This window comes from Mustela putorius, unplaced genomic scaffold, assembly GCF_011764305.1.
Source record: "Mustela putorius furo isolate JIRA1106 unplaced genomic scaffold, ASM1176430v1.1 tig00537227_pilon_pilon_pilon, whole genome shotgun sequence".
NCBI classification, from domain to species: Eukaryota; Metazoa; Chordata; class Mammalia; order Carnivora; family Mustelidae; genus Mustela; species Mustela putorius.
Window position 1 is genome coordinate 44876949 of NW_025422368.1, and position 25440 is coordinate 44902388.

Here is a 25440-nt window from a genome sequence, read left to right on the forward strand (position 1 = left end):
TCGCTTTGCCCTTTAACTTTGTTGCCGTGAAAAAAGTTGCTAGGTTTTGTTTTAGTTTACTACTTAAAATTTGGGCAGTTTCCTCTATCCATAACACGACATCTCTATATCCTGTTTAATAATTTGATGCAATATAGTTGTTTTATTGGCTTTTTTTTTTAAAACCAATTCTGATCCCAAGTGGTGCGAGACATCCCAAATGTTAGGAGAGATGATATGGAGACTTAGAAGCTAAAGCTTTTGAGAAGAGATAGGCACACAGAATAAGAATGGAATGGAAATATTATAAATTATCTGGCAAATTGGTTGAACTAGGCAGATAAATGAGGTATATCCACCAACAATGTAATTTTGTTTGACAAATGCCCAACTTCCACTGGGTTGTGCACAAAGTGAACAGTTCATTTTGAATGATCTGACACATGTTAACAGTAATCACATTTCTCCTCTGCACTGGAGGGCCAGGATGAAAATTCTTTAAATCCCTGACTCATGTTGCAGTTTCAAGGAACGAACAGTCGCCGTACTCATGGGTTACGGTACATATTTATTTGGTGTGTTTTTTTTCTCTTTGGAAATATTCCACAAAAGCTATCATTCAGCACACTGGCCTGTTATTTAAAGAAGGTAACTTTGTCCTTTGAAGCAGAAGAACTGTCAAGAGGGAATAATTGGCAATTATGCAAAAATAGCAAATCCTAAAATCATTTTTATTATCAGTGTAGAGCTTAGTGTTTCAATAGATTTTAATTAATTAATTATTTAATACTCAAATTAATTTTCTAAAAATAGAAGTTAAAATAATGAATTTCATTTTATTTCCTTAAGCTTTAACTTACAAGGCAACAGGAAGTCTACTTTTATGTTTACGAGCATCTTATAATAAAATAATATTGAAGTGCCTACCTCATGCTAGGTCATAAAAATATATAAAAGAAATAATGTCTTTTCTCCAAATAAAACTTAGATTCAAAGTGAAAACAGATGAATGAACAAAAGTAATTCTCTGGTATTTTTGTTTCTCATGAGTCATTTCTTTCTTTCTTTCTTTTTTTTTTTTTAAAGATTTTATTTATTTATTTGACAGAGATAACAAGTAGGCAGAGAGAGAGAAGAGGAAGCAGGCTCCCTGCTGAGCAGAGAGCCTGATGTGGGACCCGATCCCAGGACTCTGAGATCATGACCTGAGCCAAAGGCAGCGGCTTAACCCACTGAGCCACCCAGGCGTCCCGTCACGAGTCATTTCTAATTAAAAAAACTAACAAACAACAACAAACAAGCAAACAAAGAAAGGACGACAGCAGAAAACACATCCTTCCCTGAATGTAATTAATGTAAGTTTGGGAAATGAATTCTTTGAGACATCATTCACAGTGTTCTGTAATCCAGATAAAGGATGAACAACCAAAATACAAATATTCTTTTTTTTTCCCGGTTAATAAACATGTTAGTTATTATAGTACAGCTATAACTTTGGGATAAAAATGTGAAAGAATGGGTTGAGGCATAAGCTGTTCTCACACATTACTGACAATAATGACTAAAGACATGAAGAAACTCACGGGATACTATCACCAGCTTAAACAAATATTAACAAATGCTTCCTCAGTGCCCCTGTGGACTATACGTGGCTGAGGCTGCCCATGACCATAGATGGTTTTCTCCTGTTTGTGCATTAGAGCTTCAAGTCAGAGGGCAATGCTGGGTCCATTCCAGAAGTGCCTGAACAAAGACCCTCCAACAATCCATCTGTCCTTAATGAAATGCCTCTTATATCCAATTAAAATACTTCCTAGTCTTCTATGATGTAATAATTTCTAGACTCTAGATTTCTAAATTCCTCTATTTTCATAAAATATATCTCATTTTGACCATCAAATACACTTCCATTATTCAAGTGCAGTACAGACCTAAGGTCTACTGTGGGTTCATAGTTCTGTGACAGGCTCCTCATCTTTACTGGGCTGAAGTGTATTGAAGGACAAACACTTGATTTTAACTAGGTTTTGGTTTGGTGAGCTTCTCTGGGCTTGCAAATCTGGATGACTCACTTAAACTCAGAATAAAGCAACAGGGAAGGATGCTTATAATATTCACTGAAAGCTTACAGGAAGAAGAATAAATTAACCCAGTGGTCTTCTTAAATTTTGAAGAATTGTCCTGAGCAAGACAGTGTGCATGGCCTAGGTCAAGGACCTAGATATGAAAATGGGGTTTGGTTTGAAACAAAAGGGAGGCCCGTCAGAGTCACATGCAGTTAGGTTGGTGAGGGGTTTGGGGGTTATAGCTCACATGGACCCTCTCTTCTTCTCAGAAGCAGGAGGCGGCCTCTTCTTCCTCAAAGCTCTTACAGCTCAGTGTGGTACCATTACCTACACCTACCCCTATATTCTCCTTGGAGGCTTCCGTCTTATTTGCCCTACTAGAATACAAATTTGTTGAAAGCGAAAATCACATTTTATTTGTTCGTTTGTTTGTTTATTCATTTAGTTGTTCAACTTGGATATTATCTACACAACACTCAGCTGTCCGTGCGCCCACTATATGCCAGGTACTGAATGAAGGTTGGGCAGACGGATCGACATAGGCACCAGCCTGGAGGGAAGAGACGGTATGGGGGCTGATACCCTCTGAGTCTGGAGTTGCTGAAACTAGGAGGATGTTGCTCAACTATTAGAAAGCCCAGTGCACAAAGGACCTCGGATCATATTAAGAAATCCAGACCTGATTCTGTAGCATTTAGGAAGCCAGAGAAGAATCCTGACGTTCGGAGGACATGGCCAGATTTGCTTTTAGAATGATGACTATGTGGCAAGAGAGAAAAATCCCCTGTGTATGTGACAGGGGGTGGGCAGAGCTTGGAGAGGGCAAGGAGGGGAGCAGACCTTAATGCAGCCAGAGCAGCTGGGGGTGGCTGTTCCAGTCATGGTTTGAAGATGAAACACATTTTCATCCTGCCCAAAAAAAACTTGTCCTGTGTTCAAATTATATTCGGTGCCTACTGTAGGTGAGGACTTCCATATGGATTTCTAAAGTTAAATTCATATTTCAAGTCTATGAGATAAAAACTATACCTTTTTTTATTTTTTTAAATCGATCCATTTTGGAAAGGAAGAGACTGAGGCTCCGAGGGGCCAATATTATGCAAAGACAGATTTAATCTCACAGACATTAAATCACCTGCCCAGGGTCACATGCATCCCAGTGGCTGGCTTTGGGACTCAAATTCAGTCTGGTATCCAAGCTTTCTGCACCACACCTGTGCTTTTTGCTGAGATGAGTGGCATTGTGCTTTCCTGCAAAGGGGAAGAGACTAGGAATCAAGATGTCTAGATGTCAGATGTTGTTTTATACTCCACTTGCTTGTCACTTTGATGAAGTCACTTCATTTCAACGGGCCTTACTTTCTGCATCTATAAAATGTTCGCATACATTCCCTCAAGTCTGATTCTATGATTTCACGGATTTAATTACATATATTTAGGATGGTGATCATTCTAGTGAGTTTGTTACAGTGCGATGAAGCAGAAGTAGTAAAAAAAGCGGTGGGGGGGGGACTGAATTGATTCAGAAGTGAGGATGGCAGAGACTATGGGGGCAATTTAAAAAACGTCACTTCATTTCAACGGGCCTTACTTTCTGCATCTATAAAATGTTCGCATACATTCCCTCAAGTCTGATTCTATGATTTCACGGATTTAATTACATATATTTAGGATGGTGATCCTAAATGGGGCGCCTGGGTGGCTCAGTGGGTTGAGGCCTCTGCCTTCAGCTCGGGTCATGATCCTAGGGTCCTGGGATCGAGCTCCGCATCAGGCTCTCTGCTCAGCCGAGAGCCTGCTTCCCTCTCTCTCTGCCTGCCTCTCTGCCTACTTGTGATCTCTGTCTGTCAAATAAATAAATAAAATCTTTTTTTAAAATGTCAAATTTAGAAAACACTATGAAGCCTCTATCCACAGGGTTCCTTGGGAACAACAAGGTTAAAACAGGGTTCCTTGGGAAACAAACCAAAGCAAACAAACAAAAATGCATTTCCAATTAATTCCAAAGTTGTGGACAAAGGTGAGTATCTGGTAACCACTTTGACCATGAAGGCAGTGAGGAGTACACCTGTTAGGGAAGAAAGCAGGGTGGTTTTCCTTTGACCCTACAGTTTCAAGCAATCACCTGACAAATATATCCAAATGGTTTCTCTTTGGTATAATTTACTGGATAAGTTGAAATAAGTTACAAGACCATAAAGATTTAGAGAAGAAAGTGTCTCAGAATGGAACTTTGATGTGAAAATAAACTTCCTTAAGGAATAAACATATTAAGTATGAGGGTCAGACAAGTCTGACCCTTAGGGAGATTTTTATTATCAAATAACACACCATAAACAGCTTTCATTTCAACACCTCCTGGGATCAAGTTACCCTGTCACACAAACTGTGCACGTTTCTAAATGAAATATCCCATGAATAAACATACCTCAGGGGAGACTCCTATAATTCCAAATTGGGATAAACTTTGATGTAAAACATTTATATTAAGTGAACGCAGCACTTCCTCAGACGGCAGAGCATCTGAAGTCCCTCCTTTTCGGTTTACAGGAGACACAAATAGTTCAACACTGTTCTTCTTCTCCTAGTAAAAGCAGATTATTTGTATAGGTTAATAGACATTTTAAACAGCTTTGGGAAATATTTTCACCTTTTCTCTAGAATCATTAAAGAAAATTAGAAGCCTAGAAGCTCCAAAGGCATCTTGGAGATAAGGTTTGCTAGTTATCTGGCACACTTAATATTATCAGCCTGAAGCCTGGAATCTTCCAATGACTTTCTTTCAAGATTTGTAACTTTGTATTTCCCTGGAAGCTGGTTTAATTGCCACTCCGTATTGTAATTTTTGAAAAACAGCTTTCAGACGTTCCCAGAGCAATTGTGTTTAAAGAAGTGTTTAAAAAACAAATGAATTAAATAAAACCTGATGTAGCAGTGCAATTATTAGCCCTCACGACTCCATATATTTTCCTTATAACCTGTATCAATGTGAGGGCTGGGCTAACTAAGGAAGCTGATGCCAGATGAGCTTTGAAGTTGCTTCCCCAATCCTATCCCTCTCCTCAAATATATTATACTTTTAAAGTCTATCCTTGGGGGACGCTTGGGTGGCTCAGTGGGTTAAAGCATCTGCTTTCGGCTCAGGTCATGATCCTAGGGTCCTGGGATCGAGTCCCACATCAGGCTCACTGCTCAGCTCCCTTTTACTCTCCTTCTCCACTCTTCCTCTCCCTCTCTCTCTCAAATAAATAAAATCTTAAAAAAAAAAAATCTATCCTTGGTAGAAATGCATACACTGTGCAGTAATATCCTGATACTTTCTTCTTAGTATTACCTCATTACCTGAAAAGGAAACAGGATTTCTTACCATAAATGGCTGATAAGTCACATACACACACAAAACCAAACACTAAACAAAAATGATATTGTCACTGACAGATTCTCCTTTACAATTTAGACAGTGCCTTTCTAGAGGAAATTGTTGCTGGTCTTTTCTTTTTGATATGTAGAGTTCTCTTGTGCTAGAAAATGTTCTTTCAATGCAACTTATCAGTTCAGCTGGGTATAAAAACGCAGTGTCGTGCTCACTTTGGAAGCACTTAAACTAAAATGCGATGTCAGGGGGTGCCTAGGTGGCTCAGTGGATTAAAGCCTCTGCTTTCAGCTCAGGTCATGATCTCAGGATCAAGCCCCAGATTGGGCTCCCTGCTTGACAGGGAGCCTGCTTCCTCCTCTCTCTCTCTGCCTCTCTATCTGCCTACTTGCGATCTCTGTCTGTTAAATAAATAAGTAAATAAATAAATGAAATTTTAAAATAATAAAAAATAAAATGCAATATCAGTATACTAGCAATCCAGAAAAAACATTTCCGGGGACACCTTGGTAGCTCAGTTGGTCAAGCATCTGCCTTCGGCTCAGGTCTTGATCTTGGGGTCCTGGAAATGAGTCCCACATCAGGTTCCCTGCTCAGGGGTAAGTTAGTTTCTCCCTCTGCCTGCTGTTCCCTCTGCTTGAGCTCGCTCTCTCTCACTCTCTGACAAATAAATAAATAAATAAAATCTTTAAAAAAAATTAAGTTAAAAACAATTTTTGTGTTTGCAGGGGACATCAGACAATGACTAAACATAGCATAATGTTGGTGTAAAACATGTTTATAATAATTTAGTTTCTGATCTAGTAACAGCAACGGTAGAAACAGATCACTTGTTTTGTGCCTGACACACTCCAGAGCATGGTAAATCTGTTATCTCATTTAATGCTCAAAACACCTCCGGAGTATAGGTATTACGGTTATCTCCAATTTATAAAAGAAGAAACCGAAGTGGCTTGCCTAAGGTCACAGAACTGGGATAAGGCCAAGCCGGAAATGGAGTACAGTTCTGTCTGTGCCTCAGAAGCAGTGCTCTGAATCACTGAGCTCCACTGCCCTTGGCTTCATCGTAGCTCCCGGCAATATAATAATTGTTCTTGGAAACAGATACATATAAATGCCACTAACGTTCTCTGAGGATGAGCATGTACTTCCTTGGGTGTGGCCAATCTCTTATTTCTGCAAAGAGCCATTATGCTCCTTAAATCTATACACCTCAAAGTATACTTAAGATATCTAACACACACACACACACACACACAGAGTTTAGGTCTGGCTCTCAGACATCTCTAATACTTCCGTCTTCTCACTTGAGCCAGCTATGCCCTGGATAGAAATAACCAATTTAACGCTTTTAGGATATTGGGCAATATTGCATTTCCTCTTCAATCGTACTGCATTAAAAACTTTGATGGATTATTTTTTTTTTTCAGCTTATTTAGTCCCAAGGAAAGCTGGCTTACAGAAGAGAAGTTATTATGGGACCTGAAACAACTCACTCTCCACACACAGAAAAAACAAAGAGAGACAAAAGCTCTAAACCAAAATAAAAAGGAAATTCTTCTTTATAGCTGAAAGTGCAGATACTGATGGAAGAAAAAGACGAGCTCAGGCAGGAGCGTCAGAACTGACAGCAAGGAGAAGATACAGTAAGAGGTAAGTAAGATGGTCCCGGAGTCCCTTCTCAGAGGAACCTTGGGTAATCAGCTGTTTACAAAAAGAAAATCCTATCATTTGGATTTGCCAATCTTTGCCCTTTGCTCACACCCTCCTTCACGTGCCGATGGGAGCAGGCAGCTGGGCGACATCAACGGTCCCAAACACGGAGGGAAGGGGAAAGAAGTGATGTGAAGTGTTGACAGGTAGGTCTGAAGTGGGCTTTCTACAGAAGAGTCTTCCGCTTCACCTCATCCCCACCCCAGATACTCAACCTAAGTGTTCTCGTGATTTTTCAGCATTATTCTTTTTTATCCTAGGGTTGTTGTTTTTTTTTTTTTTAGATTTTCTTTTTTAAATTTTATTCATAAGGCAGAGGCCGAGGGAGAAGCAGGCTCCCCGCTGAGTGGAGACCTCCCCCCTCCCAATGTAGGAATCAACCCAGAACCCTGGGATCATGACCTGAGCCAAAGGCAGGCGCTTAACCGACTGAGCCACCCAGGAGCCCCGGCATTATTTATTCTTGCATTCCACTTGGGCTGCTGTCCTTAAGATTTGGTTCTTCTTTACTCTTTATTTGCCAATATATTTGTCATCTTGACACACTTGAAGGGTTTTAATAGTTACAGTCTGGAGACAGTGTCTTCACTGACGTAGAAGCTTTCACTCTTAGGGAGAATATTTTGGGAGTACCGTTGGGTTGGGGAGACAAGTATTTTTAGCTCCTCTAGTCACACCTATCAGGGTAGAGCTAGCCTTGAACTATGAGAGGGTTGACAAACTTTTTCTGGGAAGGGCCAGCCAGCAAATACTATAGCTTTCAATTTAGTCAAAAATCTGTTGCAACTACTCAACTCTACCATTGCAGCCAGAAAGCAGCCATAGACAATCTGGGAAAAAATGGGTGGGGCTTGTTCCAATGAAACTTTCCTTGCATAAACAGGTGGCATGCCAAATTTGGCTCATGGGCCATAGAAAAATAGCATGGGCATTCTTTATTATGTAAGCCTACAATAAAAATCAGTTTATACTCTGGGAAATGCAAAATGTTGGCATCTTACAACGAGGCGGTTGATGTGCACTTGCTGGGGTAAGATTCCTAGAGCTGCGGCCACTCCCTGGCGGAATATCCGAAGCAAGGTTATGTTCAGCCTGCTTACGTCCATTTGCAGTGTCTGAAAAATAAAGAAAAGAAAAAAGAAATCAAAATGACAGTCATCTGTCGTTCAAGGCATTCAGTTCCTGACCGATGACTGACCACAACAATTTCTGTGATTGATAAATTCACACTCATGGTGTTTTATGGCATTTTTAGGGGAGATAAAGTTATAGGGACATGTTACCTGAAATTTTAAATGACATTAGTGAAAAAGATGGTGCAATTTGTCTAGTCATAATAAATAATGCAAAGGCATAATCAGTTCCCAAGGAATTTCACTGAAATGCGTGTTGGTCTTTAGTTTCAGTCCAGATGACAGAATGGAATATACGGCCAACTACATTTCAGTAATCCAAGCCTTAGGACATCTTTAATTTGTGTTCACACACAGTCACATGCTGTGTAAGTTCTGTAATGCCAGACTTGGCGGTTTCCCTATACAGTCATCTGTTGCCAGTACAAGGCAAAAGAAGAAGGTCTAAAAATGCATTTTCAAACTCTGGTAAAGAAGCCCATGGTACTGATAATTTGGTCTAAGATAAACAGTTGTTATTCAATTGTTGGGGTGCACACTCTTGATTTTTAGGTTATTTTGGAAAAAAGAACTAAATCCTTAAAAATTCCCAAAATACAAGTCAAGTTACAAAATTAATAACACAGCCTTTATTTAAGCCATGGGTGCTGTTACTATATTTAAAGCATGAAGTTGTTAACTATGTATTTTCAAAAAGGTATCATAATCATTTTGCCCACGACAGGGAAACCAAATCTTTATGCATTTCTTGTATCTCATTATGCTTACTTTGCTAACTTGACCATAGTTGGTTATCAATGACTGTTGGATGGTTGCAATAGCATCTATTCTATGAAGTAAAGCACACTTCTAAGTGACACTTCTCTGATAAAGAGATTGGCTTACAAGCATAATCGACTGTGATACTAAAACCCTAAGAGGATTCTTACACAGTTTGTTGTAAAAGAAAAATGGAACTGTTTTTGAGAATGTATTTTTTTTTTCAAGGAAACAATACAGCTGCTATACATAGAGTTAGCACAAAAGAAGTGATTGGAAACTGGACCAAATGCTCAATGCTACAGGAATCAGAGAGAGTTGGGAGGTCAAGGAGGTGAATGGTTCCCCGTCAAAATGGCAGACGCGGCTCCACACTGCTTTTATACTTTAGGACCTTTTAATGCTTGCTTTGGGTCAGGGGCCATAGAGGTTGGCCATGTTAGGAAGCTAGAACTGGACTGCTTGCAAACAGCTGAGATCCAGAAAACGGTACAACCATTTAAAACTTTGAGCCAACAGCCTAATGATCAGGTACAACTTGCTTCTGGAGAGGGAGAAAGGAGAATTACGTTGGGGGTAGGTAGAAAAACTACATCAACACCATCAGTGATACTTTTTTTATTAAACGAAACCATCAAATAGGACATAATTGTCTGCTATATTATTTTCTGTACTTATCTATAGACTAAAGTTCTTCCCAATATAAAAAACATAACTTAATACCGAAAGTAAGACTTGAGATCAACCCTGAAGGTTGAGTTGGGTTTGGAAATGCGGTAATGAGGAAAGTACTGAACTTTCAAGCATGCTTTATGTTCTATGGAAAGATGCTTAATGGAAAATCCAAGAGATAAGAAAATCTCAGTCCACCTCGTGGTTCTGAGAAACAGGGGTTTCCTTTAGTCCAACAGCTTCCTTTTGGTTCTGCAAGGCAGCAGAAACCGTCTACAGATAATGGGATACACTTCTCCCCTTTTGCAAGACCAAAGATGGGTTCCTCGGTTCTTGCAAATGCTGATTAGGAACCACTGACTCCTGGCTCACCCCCAGTGTTTGTTAGGCATTGTGAGCAGGCAGCCACTGCTCCTGATCCCCATGGGCAAGATTTGGAGCTCCAACAGTCGACTCTGGGAACTGAGAGTCAAGAGGGTTGTATACACACTTGAGAACTCAATTCCCAGGGCCATGATTAGCTCAAAGCTTGTAACTGTGGAAACAATATTAAAGTCTAAGTTCCTCAGATTAATATGGCAAATGGAAGTGAAATGGGAAATCAAGATTAAAAATCACTCAAAATTGCAACTTTCTAAGAAGGCAAAAGCTGTGCATTTGAAAAAGAAATGTAGACTACCTAGCTAAAGTGAAGAAGGGACTTGAAATAATTAGCTTAAAAATTGCAATCATCGGCTCATTGCATCAAAACATTGGAATAATTTGCCTCAGTTCTCTGCTTGCCTGAGAAAAGTTGTTATGTATTTCTGACGATTTCCCATAAAATGGTGATGATAAAATGAAGTACAAACAAGTAAATATATATGTGAGGGTCTAACATGGGCCAGACATTCAAATGAGTGCAACTGAGGAAAAGCAAAGGATCTTAAACAAAATAAAAATTTTATTTCAGAGAAAATCAAAGTATATGAATTCCTGTAAATAGAGGATATATGTTCTCTCCTTCCTTCTGGGTAGATGATAGAGATGCACAGCTTCTTTTCATTCTATTATGTGAAATCACAACAACTACGATAGAATACAAATCTCCATGGCATAACAGCAGTGTCGCAACTTCAAAGTTACCATATAGTAATGCAAAATACATTTTAGTCTGAGTTCTAAACCCATTTAGTCATTTGTATTATTTAACACACCAATGATTTAAGCTTTTAATTTCAAGAGACTCAAATGCTCTTTCCAAATGTAAATCCCAAGCCATTTCACAGTAGTAAATAATGCAAATAAAGTTATTATCCAAAAAACAATTGTGTTTTTGATTATTACGAATACATACACAGAAAAAAGTAGAACATATTAAAAAATTCAAAGATTTCAAACTCCATCTGTATTTAAATTTATTGGGCTCTCCCTTGTTAAGAGATTCCTGAGTCAGTTCTTTTTACCTGACGTCTAGGTTCTCCACTCCACCCCACCTGCACCCCGTGGCAACCCTACAACTCCACAAAAAGAAATACTCTTCGTAATAAGACCTTCTTTCTTTTGTCACCAGATTGTCCACTAAAGTCAATGATGCCTATGAACGATAGATATAAATCAGTCCAGTAGAATTGATTAAATCTAGCCACAATTATTATGTTTAAATTATATGTATGTGATGGGCTTTTAGCAATTTATTTCTAAAGAACAGTTGGATTATCTTTGCCTGGGAGGGTGGCAGGTTTCCAAATGTTGTACTTGTCTTGATATAATGCAGCCTGGTCTGCCATCTGATCAACCCCAGTAAGTCAGGACCATGCCCAGGAGCCCCATTTGGATGGGGAAGGTCAAATGGTCATCTGTCTTACTGGAGAGATGCCTTAAGAGGAATCCACCCTATCTCTAACTTTTTGTGCTCATTGCTCCCTGGGGTCTCTGTCTTCACATTATTAGCAAGGAGCCTCCTCATTTTGTCTAGAGGTTAGATTGTCAAGTGACAAAGGCTTGAGGCTAGCCTGTCCTGTAGCTAACCCGATGTTTCTGTCTGAAATCTCACAGGGGTCTCTACCTTTTTTAAAGTTAAAAAACTTCATCAGGACATTTCCTTGGGTTGATAGTTCCTGCAGCGCTGTGCCCTGAAGTCTATGGATTCCAAATTCTCTGCTTTCTCCAATTCTACATTGGAATGCTATCTCTTCTACTTATTTTTTGGTTCATCTTCAAGGGCAACAATTGTGCAGTTATCTAGTCTTTGTCTTTGTCTCTAACTTCTTTATTTTGTGTACTTATTTTCTCTAACCACGGACGCGTCTTTATTCAATTGAAACTTTCTCGGGCTATGTCTTCAGCAGAACCTGTTCTACTTCTTTTGTTTCTAATGTGGTTTTGATATCTGTAATGTGCGTTTTATTGTTGTCTTCTTGTACCTTCTGAGTTCTGCCAGCCCACTCTTTGTGACAAGATACGTTCTCTCTTCACTGCTTCAGACAAGAAGTGACAAAACTTCTCTCAGTTTTTTGTATCCATTTTTAAATCGATTTTTCCCAAAGAGTTCAGCTTCTCTTTCCCTCTTAAAATACTTCCAACTTTCTGGGGCTCCTGGATGGCTCAGTGGGTAAAGCCTCTGCCTTCTGCTCCGGTCATGATCCCGGGGTCCTGGGATCGAGCCCCACATCGGACTCCCTGCTGAACAGAGAGCCTGCTTCCCCCCCTCTCTCTCTGCCTGCCTCTCTGCCTACTTGTGATCTCTGTCTGTCAAATAAATAAATAAAATCCTAAAAAAAAAAAAAATACTCCCAACTTTCTATCACACTAGAGTAAAATTCAATTAGGGCCACTAAGGCCCTACTTTATCTGCTTCCTGTTTGTTCTGAGCCTCATCTCATATCCCTCCCTCAAGCCACCCTATCCTTCCTCCAGTTCCTCAAACAAGCTGCTCTCATTTTTACCTCATGGCATTGGCATCTGCCTGCCCCCTCGAGAGCTGTTTGATAACACTGTACGCGGGTTCCTTCTCGTTGTGCCGCTTCCAGTTAAAATGCCACCCCTCAGGGAGGCCTTCCCCCCACCCAGGCACTCCCTATCACATCACTGTGACTTATTTCCCACTTACCACTATCTGATAGTCTCTTGTTTCTTTTATTCCTTCCCTTGCTAAAACATGAGCTCCCCTGGTGTGGGACCTGGTTCTCTGCTATATCCCCAGAACCTAGAAGGGTGCCTGGCATATGGTTGGTATTGAAAATATCTTTTGTGGAATAAAGGAATTCGTGAATCATCATCAGCAACGCTGTGTTGTTACTGAAGGAATCTGAGTTCCATGGTAGGCATAGGAAGGGTTACAAAACCAGGGCATTACTCTTGAGAAGATTACATTTGGTTAAACAGTTCACCTGAAATGCCTACTCATTCACAACCACAAAGATTCGATTTAACACGATGTATATTTCATTTGTAATTAATATGTCTCTGATAGTTTGACCACTCCACCATGCAGGAGGGAAAAAATGAGTTTCTTTTTTTTTTTTTTTTAAAGATTATGTATTTATTTATGGAAAAGAGAGAGTGGGGGCTGGGGAGGAGCAGAGGGAGAGGGACAAGCAGACTCCCTGCTGAGCACCCAGCCCAGTGCAGGGCTTGATCTCAGGTCCCCGAGATCACGACCCGAGTCGCAACCAAGAGTCAGATGCTTAACCAACTGAGCCACCCAGGCACCCCTCATCTTATCAACTTTCTGAAGCTTACTTCTAATAGGCAAAATCAATATAGTTTTTCAGAATTGTATGCTATATTGGTTGTAAATGGAATTCAAACTTAATCAGTGTTAGTGTCTATTTCTTGTGGCTAATTTGAGAGTTTAAAGTTTATCTTTCTAATGATAAAAATTAAATATACTCATGATAGAAGCTTTAGAAAATACAAAGAATTAGAAAGAGAAGTGTATATTCTCCATAGCAGTTTATCCCATTACCCTGAAATAAAAGTTGTGGTGTTTTTAGTGTTAGCTTTTTTCTGATACATAAGCAATATAATATAATATAATATAATATAATAAATGTACATATTAGATATAACCATATGTATCATACAAATTTTTATCCATTTTAATCTGATGCTATAACTGTCACATTTCTATGGCTTTCTTTTCCCCCTGATGTTATGAGGAAACACTTATTCCCCAACCCTGATGCTTTATTCTTTGTGGTGGCAGTCCAAATACAGTATATCCCTGAATTCCTCCCCTCCACAGTTTCCCCAGGGGAGGGAAAGTGGCTTGTGTAATTGGTGTATTTGGAATGAGACACTGGGGCATGTGGGCTCTGCGCTTTCCTTCTGGGGTCTGCTTGTCTGTAAAGAGCATAACATCTGGTCTTCTCTTTGCAACTGGTAAAGCAAGTTATAAAGGCTCTGTCCGTTTCGAGAAGGCCACACTTGGTTGGTATTCCTGTGGCTAGTGGGTAAATTTGCCCAAGAGGGAGAGGCAGTTATGGAAGTATATTGCTATCATGCTCCTAAGTCTTATCTCCAGCAGTCCAGTCAACAGTGAAGTTACATTTTTATCTCTACATGCTGCTTCCTCTGTCTTTCTCAGGAAGGGAGAAGGATGCTATTTTTTGTGGTCCTTAACACCAACACATGACACTACAAAGTCAAATATTACATGCTCCCCCACTGGCCCCTGACCCCTGAAAAAGGCAAAAGGCTCTAAAACTTTTCTTGTTGGTAACTTGATTTCAGTAAAGCTATCCACAGAGAAGGGTCAGAGGAAAATCAAGAATATGGTGTTAACGGAAGTCAGGAGTAGAGTTCCAAAAGTGGTTTGTCAACATTGCCAGATGTTGCGGAGATTAAGAAAAATGTGGACCAATAAAAGGCTATGGGATTTGTTGATGAGGAGTATTTGGTGGGCGTTAAGTAGTGGTTCTCAAAATGTGGTCCACGGTGAATTAGGCTAAATGAATCTTTGTTGGAACTCATTTAAAAGTACATGTCCGAGGGGTACCTGGGTGGCTCAGTGGGTTAAGCCTCTGCCTTCGGCTCAGGTCATGATCCTAGGGTCCTGGGATCCAGCCCCACATCGGGCTTTCTGCTCAGCGGGGAGCCTGCTTCCCCTTCTCACTCTGCCTGCCTCTGCCTACTTGTCATCTCTCTCTGTCAAATAAATAAATAAATAATCTTAAAAAAAAAAAAAAAAGTACATGGCCAGGTTGCCTGGGTGGTTCAGTCAGTCTAACGTCTGCCTTTGGGTCAGGTCATTGTTGGGCTGGCAGGAAGGGGGCTACCAAAGATGGCGAAAGTTCCCGCCACAAGACCTGAGCTCGGACAGGAGAACAAAGGCCCAAGCAGGAATCTGAGACCCCCGCCCCGGGCTCCTGTGGACCAATGGGATCCCGATGAGCAGGCGGGATATCCAAATAAGGGAAACTTCCAAAAGACCCCTGAGCTTCCTCCGAGACCCCTTAAAAGCCCCCTCCTCCCTGCCTTGGGTGCGACTTCCGCCACTCTGCTTTCCAGAGTGGCGGAACCTCGCCCGAGGGTGCCCACCTCCTCCCGGCGCAACTTTCCTGGCTCCCCTTCTCCTGAGCCCTGAAACTTCGCGGGAGAGCGTTTTTAATAAATCTTGCCTTGCACCCACTCTGCCTGGTGTTGTGTTTATCTCGCCGGAAAAAAACTTTACAGTCATGATCCTGGGGTCCTAGGATTGAGCCCCTCATTGGGCTCTCTGTTTAGCAGAGAGTCTGTGTCTCCCTCTGCCCCTCCCCCTGCATATATACTCTCTCTCAAATAAGTAAAATCTGTGTAGAAGTATGGGTGCATGACGTACAATTCCACAGACTTTCATTTATTCCGAAGGATCATTTAACTTGAGTTTTAAGGGTTAGTAAACATTGATACTCATAAAGTAAAATCAGCATGCTCTCAGTGTATACTGAGTATTTAGGGGGTTAAGAAGTGAGTATATTCTGAAGAAAAAGGCAGAAGACTAGGACCAGTTTTTGTTGAGAACAAAAGGAGAAAGACGGAATGGTTCATAGACTAAGCCTTTTTTTCCCCTCCAGATGGCAAGAACTTTGACCTTTGTACTACCACAGCACGTCAGATGACTTAATCTTGCTTCCTAAGACCCTACACTGGGATGAGCTACCCCTTTCACACATGAAATGACAATACTAGAGTTTTGGTCAGACGAATGTTTTGAGACATTCTGAAAACCACAGCAACACCAGCTTTCTGAATTTCTGGCATCCTTGCTCTGCTGAAGCTCTGGGCGGCCCCAGCAACTGATGAGCCCGTCAAGGGAACGATTCATGAAGGAGCTAAATGTGTACTGGTAGGGAGTGAGAAAAAGTACAGTAATTGCATGTTTAGAAACGTAAGACCTTGCGGAAAAGGGAAATACGTAAGAGCTTCTTGAATTATGAGCTCACACATTTAAAAGTTCTGGCCTGCTCTGTTTGCTAATTACTAGGAAGACTGAACATGACTTAAAATAATTGTGCTTGTGTGTTTGGAAGTTGCAGGTAGGTGAGTAAATACCAAATAAGAAAACTCTGCAACACCAAAATATAATAGTTAAGAGGATGGGTCAAAGAGTAAGACAAACTTGGATTTAATCCTGGGTCTTGGTCAAATGATTAGGTCTCTCTGAGCCTCAGTTTCTTTATCTGCCAAATGGGGTGCTACCTGCGTCTCTTCATGGGGCTTCTGAGGATCACATTAGTTATCAGACAAAAAACAGCTAAAACTAACAGATAAAAGGTACTCCATAAATTTGGCTTAAAGATATGGATTTGCTATATATCAGCAGGAAGCCCCATTAATTAAATGAATTGCTTCTCTGGATACTCAGGACAAGGGGAAATTGAGTAGCCACCTTGTTGATCAAATGAAGGTTCTTTATTTATTTCCTGAAACAATAATACTATCAACACACTAAGAAGTGGCCTGATTGGATTTCCAGTGTTTACCTCCACCGATTGTTTCAGCTATCACGGAGCTTTAGCCAAAGTCAATCAGGAAATCTGCTCAGAAGAAAAAGCAATGGTCAAAACAATTTGGCTTTTCTAAAGCGATATAGCTTTTGGAGAGAATATACATATTCAAGGTTTAATGTTAAAATGGCACATTTGGGGACAGATTCCTTGATTTTAGAATGTCTGCTTCCATGTTCTGCCTACCTCACCCTTGCAAACCATGGCTACGTGAGCAGTCAACCCAAATCCCAAATCATATGGAAGACTCTTAAGAGATGTTGAATTAAATTAAATTATATTTTTATGGATATAGAATTTATATTCATCATCCTTTTCTTTTTTCTGTCTATTACAAATTAAATATTAATATTGAAACAGTCAAATTAAGTGATTTAGATTAGAAGCCTTTATCCTACTAATTTAAAAGCTTTTTATAACCTAGTTTTTTCTTCATTTCATTAATCTGTCTCCTCTATTTTAATATTACCTCTTAATTAGTGTTCCCTTTCATATTCCCTAATAACATTCTTATTGGAAAAAAAAAAGTAACTCTTTTGCCTTAGAAGACTCCTAAAATTTAAGAGTTCAGAAATTTTATATACTGCTTTGAAGACTTTAAATTCTATATAATTTGGAGTAACCCCCCCCCATCCTTATAATAAGCTATTTTTAAAAATCATGAACTGGTAAAAGTCTTCACTTTTTCACGTACAAATTCACTGGAGGAGATAAGGCTTCCATATATTATACATGAACACTATACTTTTATGATATTATCATTCCTATACCTTGTGAAATTGTGTCTATTTGTACTTATAAAAATATTTTTTATAAAAGTTACAAACATCTATGGATGAAATAGAAGAAAACAGAGGTTTAATACAAAGTTCCTTAGAGACTGGGGAAAATCACGATTTAACCACAGATATTATCCTGGGTACAGTAAACAAACATAATAGCAAGTTATTTGCTTTCAACAGAATTTTCTAGTCTCATTGTTACATGTCCAAGTCAACAGAAATTTCCACATTCATCTCCCCTGATTATGTTTTCTATCTTGCATCAAACGCTACTTCTCCATTATTCTCATTCTGTGTGCTCGTTGGGTGCCTCCCCACGTAATGTTACTTCCCCTCCCTTCCTTTCCCATTTCTCATGCTGGAGACAGAACACAGAAGCCAAAAAGCTTAAGGACTTGAGTCGAAAATGGCTGGAATTGGGGCCAGGCAGAAACCCTGTATGGACAAAAGCTCGGAGCTCAGGCGCACCAAGCCTGGAAAACGAGGTCAGACAAATTCAGGTTTGCACATCCCGCCCGCCATGAGGACAAAACTGTAATCACAGCCTTGACCGCAGCACTCCTGCCGCTTTTCCAGAAGGACAGAGGAGACATCCGGCCACTCTCTCCAGTAAGGACCGAGACCAAACTTCTAAGTAGCATTTAGGGACGCTGCGAAATAGATGTGCGAGGGTGAAATAATAATCCCCCAAGCTGTGTGTTCGCTAGTCAGCAACTGATAATGTCCCAAACCACCCAACATATAAATGTTACTTTAAAAAAAAGAAGAAATCAGCAATCCTCACAGGCCACCGGGGGTGCTTTATTCCCAATGTGGGTCAAAGAGGGAGATGGCGCCCTCTGATTCTCACACACTCGTATTCAACCAACAGTAATATATTTTTGGGGGACTCTCGAGTTTTCCCACGAAGACGCTGGAGCAGGGAGATCCCATGGGCTCTGAAGTGTCGATCTGATTGCAAGGGTGGTTTGGAGGCTAATGACCACGGAAGGGTGCTATAAATTGTCTTTTATTTTCCCCCCCCCCCCCCCACGCCGTGGTTCGTGTTTCACTTCAATGACTACAATAGGATTCTGTGTTTTGCTCTTCTGGTGAACTACAGAATTCACCAAGAAACATGGTAAAATGAAATGAGGTTTATGGGCATGTGTTTTTGAGATGCAAATAGGAACGCTATGATTTAGTGTCCTTTCAACTTTTATTCTCGGTAATCTTGATACTTCTGTCACAGTGGGAATTAACAATTTTCTGCATAGCTAAAAATGAATAAAGACAGAACATGGGATACATTTTAGTCAATGTTCTCGTGGTTTTTTCATCTGCAGGAAGAGATGGCAAAATAATAAAAAGCATACAATTTTCCACAATGTGTTATTTTAGTTTTTAGCATCCCGAGAACCATCTCATTTCTAGAGAAGAAAGATTCTGAGTGAGGCTGTCTGTGGCATAACTTGGAGGCACAGCATGACCTAGCCAATTTCATCAGTCATCTCTTCCTAGCATTTCCTATAATACTCTTGTTTTTCGTCTTGTTTTCTTTTTCTTTAAGCATGATTGAGCCATGCTATTTATTAGGATTGCTATATCTGGTCTAATGATTAAATTGTTAAATAGGATTGCATGGATTGATCAGAAAAACAAAGGAGACTATATGTAAGCTATTTCTCCCACTGCAGCTAAATATAGAAATGGCTAATTTCATACAACACAACCCAGCCCCAATTATCACCTGAGTAATCGATGCTAGCAATTTTTTTTTTAAACATTTTATTTATTTATTTGACAGACAGAGATCACAAGTAGGCAGAGAGGCAGGCAGGGATAGAGGGGGAAGCAGGCTCCCTGCTGAGCAGAGAACCTGATGCAGGCCTCCATCCCAGGACCCTGGGATCATGACCTGAGCCAAAGGCAGAGGCTTTAACCCACTGAGCTACCCTCGTGACCCTCCATGATAGCAATTTAAGAAATAAACTTAAGATTGTGGAAGCTGGGGGCACCTGGGTGGCTCAGTGGGTTAAAGCTTCTGCCTTCGGCTCAGGTCATGATCTTGGGGTGCTGGGATGGAGCCCCGCATCAAGCTTTCTGCTCAGCGGGGAACCTGCTCCCCGCCCCCCTCTGCCTGCCTCTCTGCTTACTTGTGATCTCTGTCTGTCAAATAAATAAAATCTTAAAACAAAAAAAATATTGTGGAATCTGTCAGGGAAGATATGTAGGTATATAAAATTAAGAAGCCACATTTTCTTTAAGGCTTTAAAGTCTACTAAATGACAGATTTAAACACATTAGTCCTCCTCACATTACAGTGTACCTATGCACTAGACATTAAAAGAAAAGCCCTAACAACTGTTGTTTCTCTTTGGTCTAAAATCTTGCTTCTAAATCCTAGATCCTGCTTTGAAATTATTGTCAAGCCATCATTTAACATTATTATCTGCTCATATTTCACACAGGAGACACGCTAAAAAAAAAATCTGACAACCCTGTATTTCATGGGAAATAGAGACTGACTTCTTGAATCAAATAATATATTTGGGCCATCTTGATGACTGTTTTCTGCAATATTGAATCAGACAGGAAGTTAGACCAATTTTATTATTAAGATGAATTGAAACACCAGATGCACTATTTTTGACTTTGTTATTCATCACCACAGACCGCAGATAAAATCAGAATTATCCATAACTCTGTACCAACACCAGAACCACTATATTATTTTTAAACACTCAAACTAAATTCTAAATGCAATGCTTATGTTTTGAAATAGACTTAAGTGAACTAAATATTGTGTGAGGTTTTTCACTCCAAGACAGCACGGTACAGATAAACTCGTGAATTCATACATAATTCTTAATGAGAGCCACAATTCTTCTGAGGACAGTCAAGCTTTAATAATAAGGTTCTTGGTTTACTGGTGGAAAACAACAAAGCTGAGGTTCCCAGTTGGGAATTAGACCTGGGAGGTCTCGTGTCTCTAACTTTCATTCATTGGTCCCCACATCCGATTATAATTGAAGATACTGACTAGTCTTTTAGTGAAGTCTGCATGCAAAGGCAGGGTCCCCAAGATGCAGTTATAATTAAAAAAAAAAATCTAGATTTAGTGACTTATTCTACTTAACTGTTTTCTCTTTCTTGTGACCATAAATGCAAGCTAGGTCATCTTTTCCCCGTCAGTTGAGAACTACATGAACCACAACCAAGAAAATATCCACTCAGTGTCTTTCATATATTTTTCCATTCTGTCCCAGTAGATATATTTGTATTCCGTTCTCTTTAGGATGGATACAAATTTTACAAGAAACTTCCTGTGGTCGTGGTAGGCTCTCTACTATTTAGAGATGTTGAGTAATTGCACGGCATTTTCTTTCCGTTTCCAACTTTGAGGCTAAGGATATTTCCCTAGATATCACACAGATTCTCTGCTGACTCACTCCTATACAGCCACACGAACAGATAGAGGCAGAAATCTCAATATTTACCCTCTTAACCTCACACCATTAATGTCACGAAAGATTCACTTACCTGTTTGGAAACTGACTGGGTGTTGTGATGAGTTCGACTTCCATTTGTGCTCTCTGTGTTCTTTCCTCACCATAGCAAGCTGGACTAATGATCAAGATTTCTAAGCTTGTGTGTGGAGATGAAGCCTCATTTCACCACCTGGAGGTGACTGCCTGGTACTATTTCTAGAGTCTTTGCTGATCCCAGGTCTACTGTAGCAGCCTGTGCCCTCCCAAGAGACATCCCAGGTGCTTGCTGTTTCGACAGTTTACTAGAATTGAAATTCATAGGGATTTATTTTACAGTGATGCACAAAACTCTAAGATGAGAACTTTGTGGACTATAGACAAGATGTGTTGCATGAAGGATTCTCATTTTTTTCTGTCTTTTAAAAATGAGATGTTTACAAGGTGTTTTCATGAGAAAGTTTTTCTACAGTCTGCTATTTCCTCCAAAATTTTCCTCCTCTGTAGTAGGGACTTTATAGATCTCCTTTCTTTCTTTCTTTTTTTTTTTTTAAATTTTTTTTTTAATAGATCTCCTTTCAACACTCATCACAACTTGGAAAGCAGGGATTATTATTAATGTTTTTACCAATGGGGAATTTAAAGTGATTTAAGTAAAGCCCAAATAATGAGTCTGGCATTCAAATACAGGTTGGTCTGACTATAATTGGTGATTTTTTTTTCCACTTCACCATATGCACACTGTTATGACTTAACACAGAGGAATTTCAAATAAATGGCTGTTGTAATTACTATTAGTAATGAAATATTTGGTCTGAACAATGGGAGGAAGTAAAGATAATTAAGACATGATCTCTGTCTTTAAGGAGCTATCAGTCTGTTAGAAGTTGAAATATTGTAGGGATTTCATGAACTATGGCCTCAAGATACATGGCATAGCTAGCAGGTTGTAATAAAACTTCATCATTTATACATTACTGGTGACATGGTAAGTTGATTTTTTAAAGAATAGCCCACCTTCAAGAGTCTTAAAAAATGTTCATGATCTTTGATCTAGTAATCCCCTCATATATATTTATCTTAAGGAAGTGGTTCCAATGAATTAAAAATAAGTAGATGCCAGGACTTTCTTTGAAACATTACATAAAAAGTCAGGAGCCGCTTAAATGAACATCAGTGCAAAGTGGGTAAGTTCGTTATGGTGCATCAACAGGAGGTGAACTGTGCAATTCTCTCCCCTTTTCCTGCATCTTTAGTCCACCCTCTCTAGTGGGTCTTTCTAATTTGCCTTCAAATGTGCTGCAATATTTCTCATATTACAGGCCAAACAAACCAGAAGATCTCCTTGGCTGGCCACCGTCCCTTTTCCTTAGTCTCCTCTCAAACAAAGGTCTCAAGAGTTGTCGTATTCATTGTTTCCAGTTCCTCCGTTCCACCTGCCATTGTCTCTGTATCAGCTCCTGTGACGCTAAACCGTCATCACTGCGTCCAGGGGTCAAGTCTCAGGCTTCGTGCTCCACCTCTCAGCAGCCTTTGCCACAGATGACTCCTTCTCTCTCCCTTGATACTTTCCTTACCAGGCTTCCTTTCCAGGAGGCCACGTCTTCTGTTCTGCCTCTCGTTCGGCAGTCACTCCTTTTCCAATCTTCCTGACTTCCCTACGTTGAAGGGTTCTGTGCTCAGTTCCTCATCCCTTTCTTTTTCCTAAACTGCAGTCTCAAATTAATTTGGACCTCACTCTCAGAGGACTTGTATATCCAGTTGTGTACTTGACATACCCACTTGGATGATGGGAGCATAAACCCTGACAGTTGTTGTTTTTTTTTTGTTTTTGTTTTTGTTCTTGTTTATTTTTATTTTTTAAAAAGATTTTATTTATTTATTTGAAGGAGATCAAAAATAGGCAGAGAGGCAGGAAGAGGGAGGAGAGGAAGCAGGCTCTCTGCTCAGCAGAGACTCTGATGCAGGGCTCAATCCTAGGATCCTGGGATCATGACCTGAGCCGAAGGCAGAGGCTTTAACCCACGGAGCCACCCAGGCGTCCCTGTTTTTGTTTTTATTTTTTTTATTTTTTGTAATACAAGTGTCTGACTTGAGCTTTGATTGCCAATGCATCCATTTCAAAAGGGCACCCACTTCCAAGGCGGCAAGCTCCAAAAAACACATTGCCAGCCACATCCACTAGAAAAAGAATGGTGCTGCCTCCCCTTTACTGAGACTCCTTTGTCGGAGAGATCTTGGGTTGATTTCAACCACTGACCATCTGGGTCACTTGCTTTTTCTCTTCCCATTTTTAATTTTTCAGTTTATCAATAAAGAGTAAGTCATAAGACCCTGGGCCCCCATCCTACCCCTACCCACAAAGGCAGAGCTCTAGGCCCACGCTCCTTTTCTCTCTCCCCATAAGCTTGCTGTGTGGTCCCACGTGTGCTGTACAATTTCCAGGTCCTGTAAGTAATAAACTTTTATTTTTTCAAACTTTCCTGATGGTGGTCACTGTAGAGCATCTTGCAATCATAATAAGGATCACAAGGGCCAGTTCAACCACAACCTTGATTATTGACAGACTAAGACCAGCACAGTGACTAACTGGATCTTTTCTACACTGAACTCATGATTCCTACCCTACCTCCACCACAGATCTGCTCCTTCTCTAATTTTCTTCCTCTCCATAACTAACAACTTCAATCTTCTGTGTGCTTGGGTTAAAAAATCAGGCATCACTTTTACCTCCTTTCTTTCTCCCATGAGCTACAACAGCTGGCAAATCCAATCAGCTCTACCTTTGAACAACATTCAGAAGACCATTTCTCATGACCTCCACCATTACCACCCTAACTCCCATCACTTGCACTTGTGTTATGACAATAGCCTCCTAACTGGGCTCTCTGCTTCCACTCTACCCTCTGTAGTTTATCCTCTGCACAAACCCAGATTAATTTTTTAAGCCATAAATTAGATCATGTCAGTACTTTCCTAGAAAACCCTCCAAAGGCCCCACCTGATCTCCCTAACAGCATCCTCTCTTCATGCCTTCCCCCCATTCCAGCCTCTGTCTTCCACCTACCCCCCTCCCCCCAACTCATTTCACTCCTTCCATTCTGGTCTCCTTGCTGCTTTTCAAACACAGCAAGCTCCCTGTGACCTCAGGGCCTTTGTATGTACTGTCTTACTGTTAGGAACACTCTCCCTGAGGTATATGCAGGGCTCATACTCTCATTTCACTCAGGTCTCTCCTCGAACACTACCTTTTCAGAGTTGTCTTCCTTGACCAGACAGTTTTAAAATACCATCTTTCCTGTAGCTGTCTGCCTCCTGACCCCGCTTTCTTTGTTTTTCCTCAGCACTTTCCCTCATAGATGTACAATATTCTCTCCTTATTAGAAGGCATTATTTAAGAAAGCAGGGATGCTGGCTATTTTGCTTCCTGATGATTCACAGAATCTACACAATACCTGGCTTACATTAGAAGCTCAATAATATCTTTTGAAAGAATACAGGACTAAAACAAGTGCAAAATACTCAGTGAAATAAGCATAATGCCAAGCTGTATACTTTATAACTTTATAAATATGTGAAAATCTGTAAAGGGATACAAAGACATTAAAATGATGGTAAGCAATGGTATTTGAATAAAATGTTACATTGTTGGACTAGTTTCCAAGATTTTGAAATTTTAAAATCACCATGTGTGTCTGGGAAATGGTATCAGTTGTCAGTTACAAAGAATGCAGTTGTGCTTTTTTTTGAGAAATGACTAGGTTCAACCACCTATTTCAGAGAAAAGTAACCATAGTGATTTCAGAGTTGATACCACTCATGGACATTTGAACATTCTCTCCCATATAGCACACCAGTTAAGTGCAGCAATTTGGAGTCAGACGGTCTAAATCTGAAGCCTAGTTATTCCACTTAATAGCTAGATGACATTGGGCTAGTTATTTAATCACTATCAAGGTCAGTATTTTTTAAGACTTTTTTTTTTTTTTTTTAGAGCAATTCTAGGTTCTCAGAAAAATTGAGTAGAAGGTGTAGAGGTTTCCTATATGCCTCCTGCCTCCACACAGGCTAATCTACCCCATTATCAATATCCTCCACTGGACCAGTATACTTGTTAGAATTGATGAAACTATATGGACACGTCTTAATCACCTAACTTCATAGCGTACGTGAGGGTTCACTTTTGGTGTTGCCCATTCTGTAGGTTTGGGCAAATGTATAATAAGATATTTTCACTGCTCTGAAAATCCTCTGTGCTCCATCCATTCATCCCTTCCTTTTCCCTAAACCCTGGCCATCCCTGATTTTTTTTACTGTCTCTATAGTTTTGCCTTTTTCAGAATGCCATATAGTTGCATTCATAGGGTATGTACTCTTCTCCGATTGGCTTCTTTCACTTGGTTGGTAATAAGAATTTAAGTTTCCTCCATGTCTTTCCATGGCTTTTTCTCATTTCTTTTTAGCCTTGAATAATATTCTGTTGTCTGGAATTACCACAATTTATTTATTTATTTATCTGTTCCCG

At 40.0% G+C, this 25440-nt stretch overlaps 1 protein-coding gene across 2 annotated transcripts in view; it reads right to left on the reverse strand.

Moving 5' to 3' along the window:
* Positions 1–25440, reverse strand: part of PTPRR (protein tyrosine phosphatase receptor type R) — a 240454-nt gene that overhangs the window by 103332 nt on the left and 111682 nt on the right. Inside the window, exons 1-3 of one of the 2 annotated variants that reach the window (XM_004752437.3) lie at positions 20971–21118; positions 8133–8246; positions 4474–4629 (exon numbers count right to left, since the gene is read on the reverse strand). In XM_004752437.3, coding sequence (XP_004752494.1) covers positions 4474–4629; positions 8133–8237 — 261 coding nt within the window. In that variant the 5' untranslated portion in view covers positions 8238–8246; positions 20971–21118. Of the gene's footprint in view, positions 1–4473; positions 4630–8132; positions 8247–20970; positions 21119–25440 lie in introns of those variants that run through there. The other variant, XM_004752436.3, reaches the window with a different exon arrangement.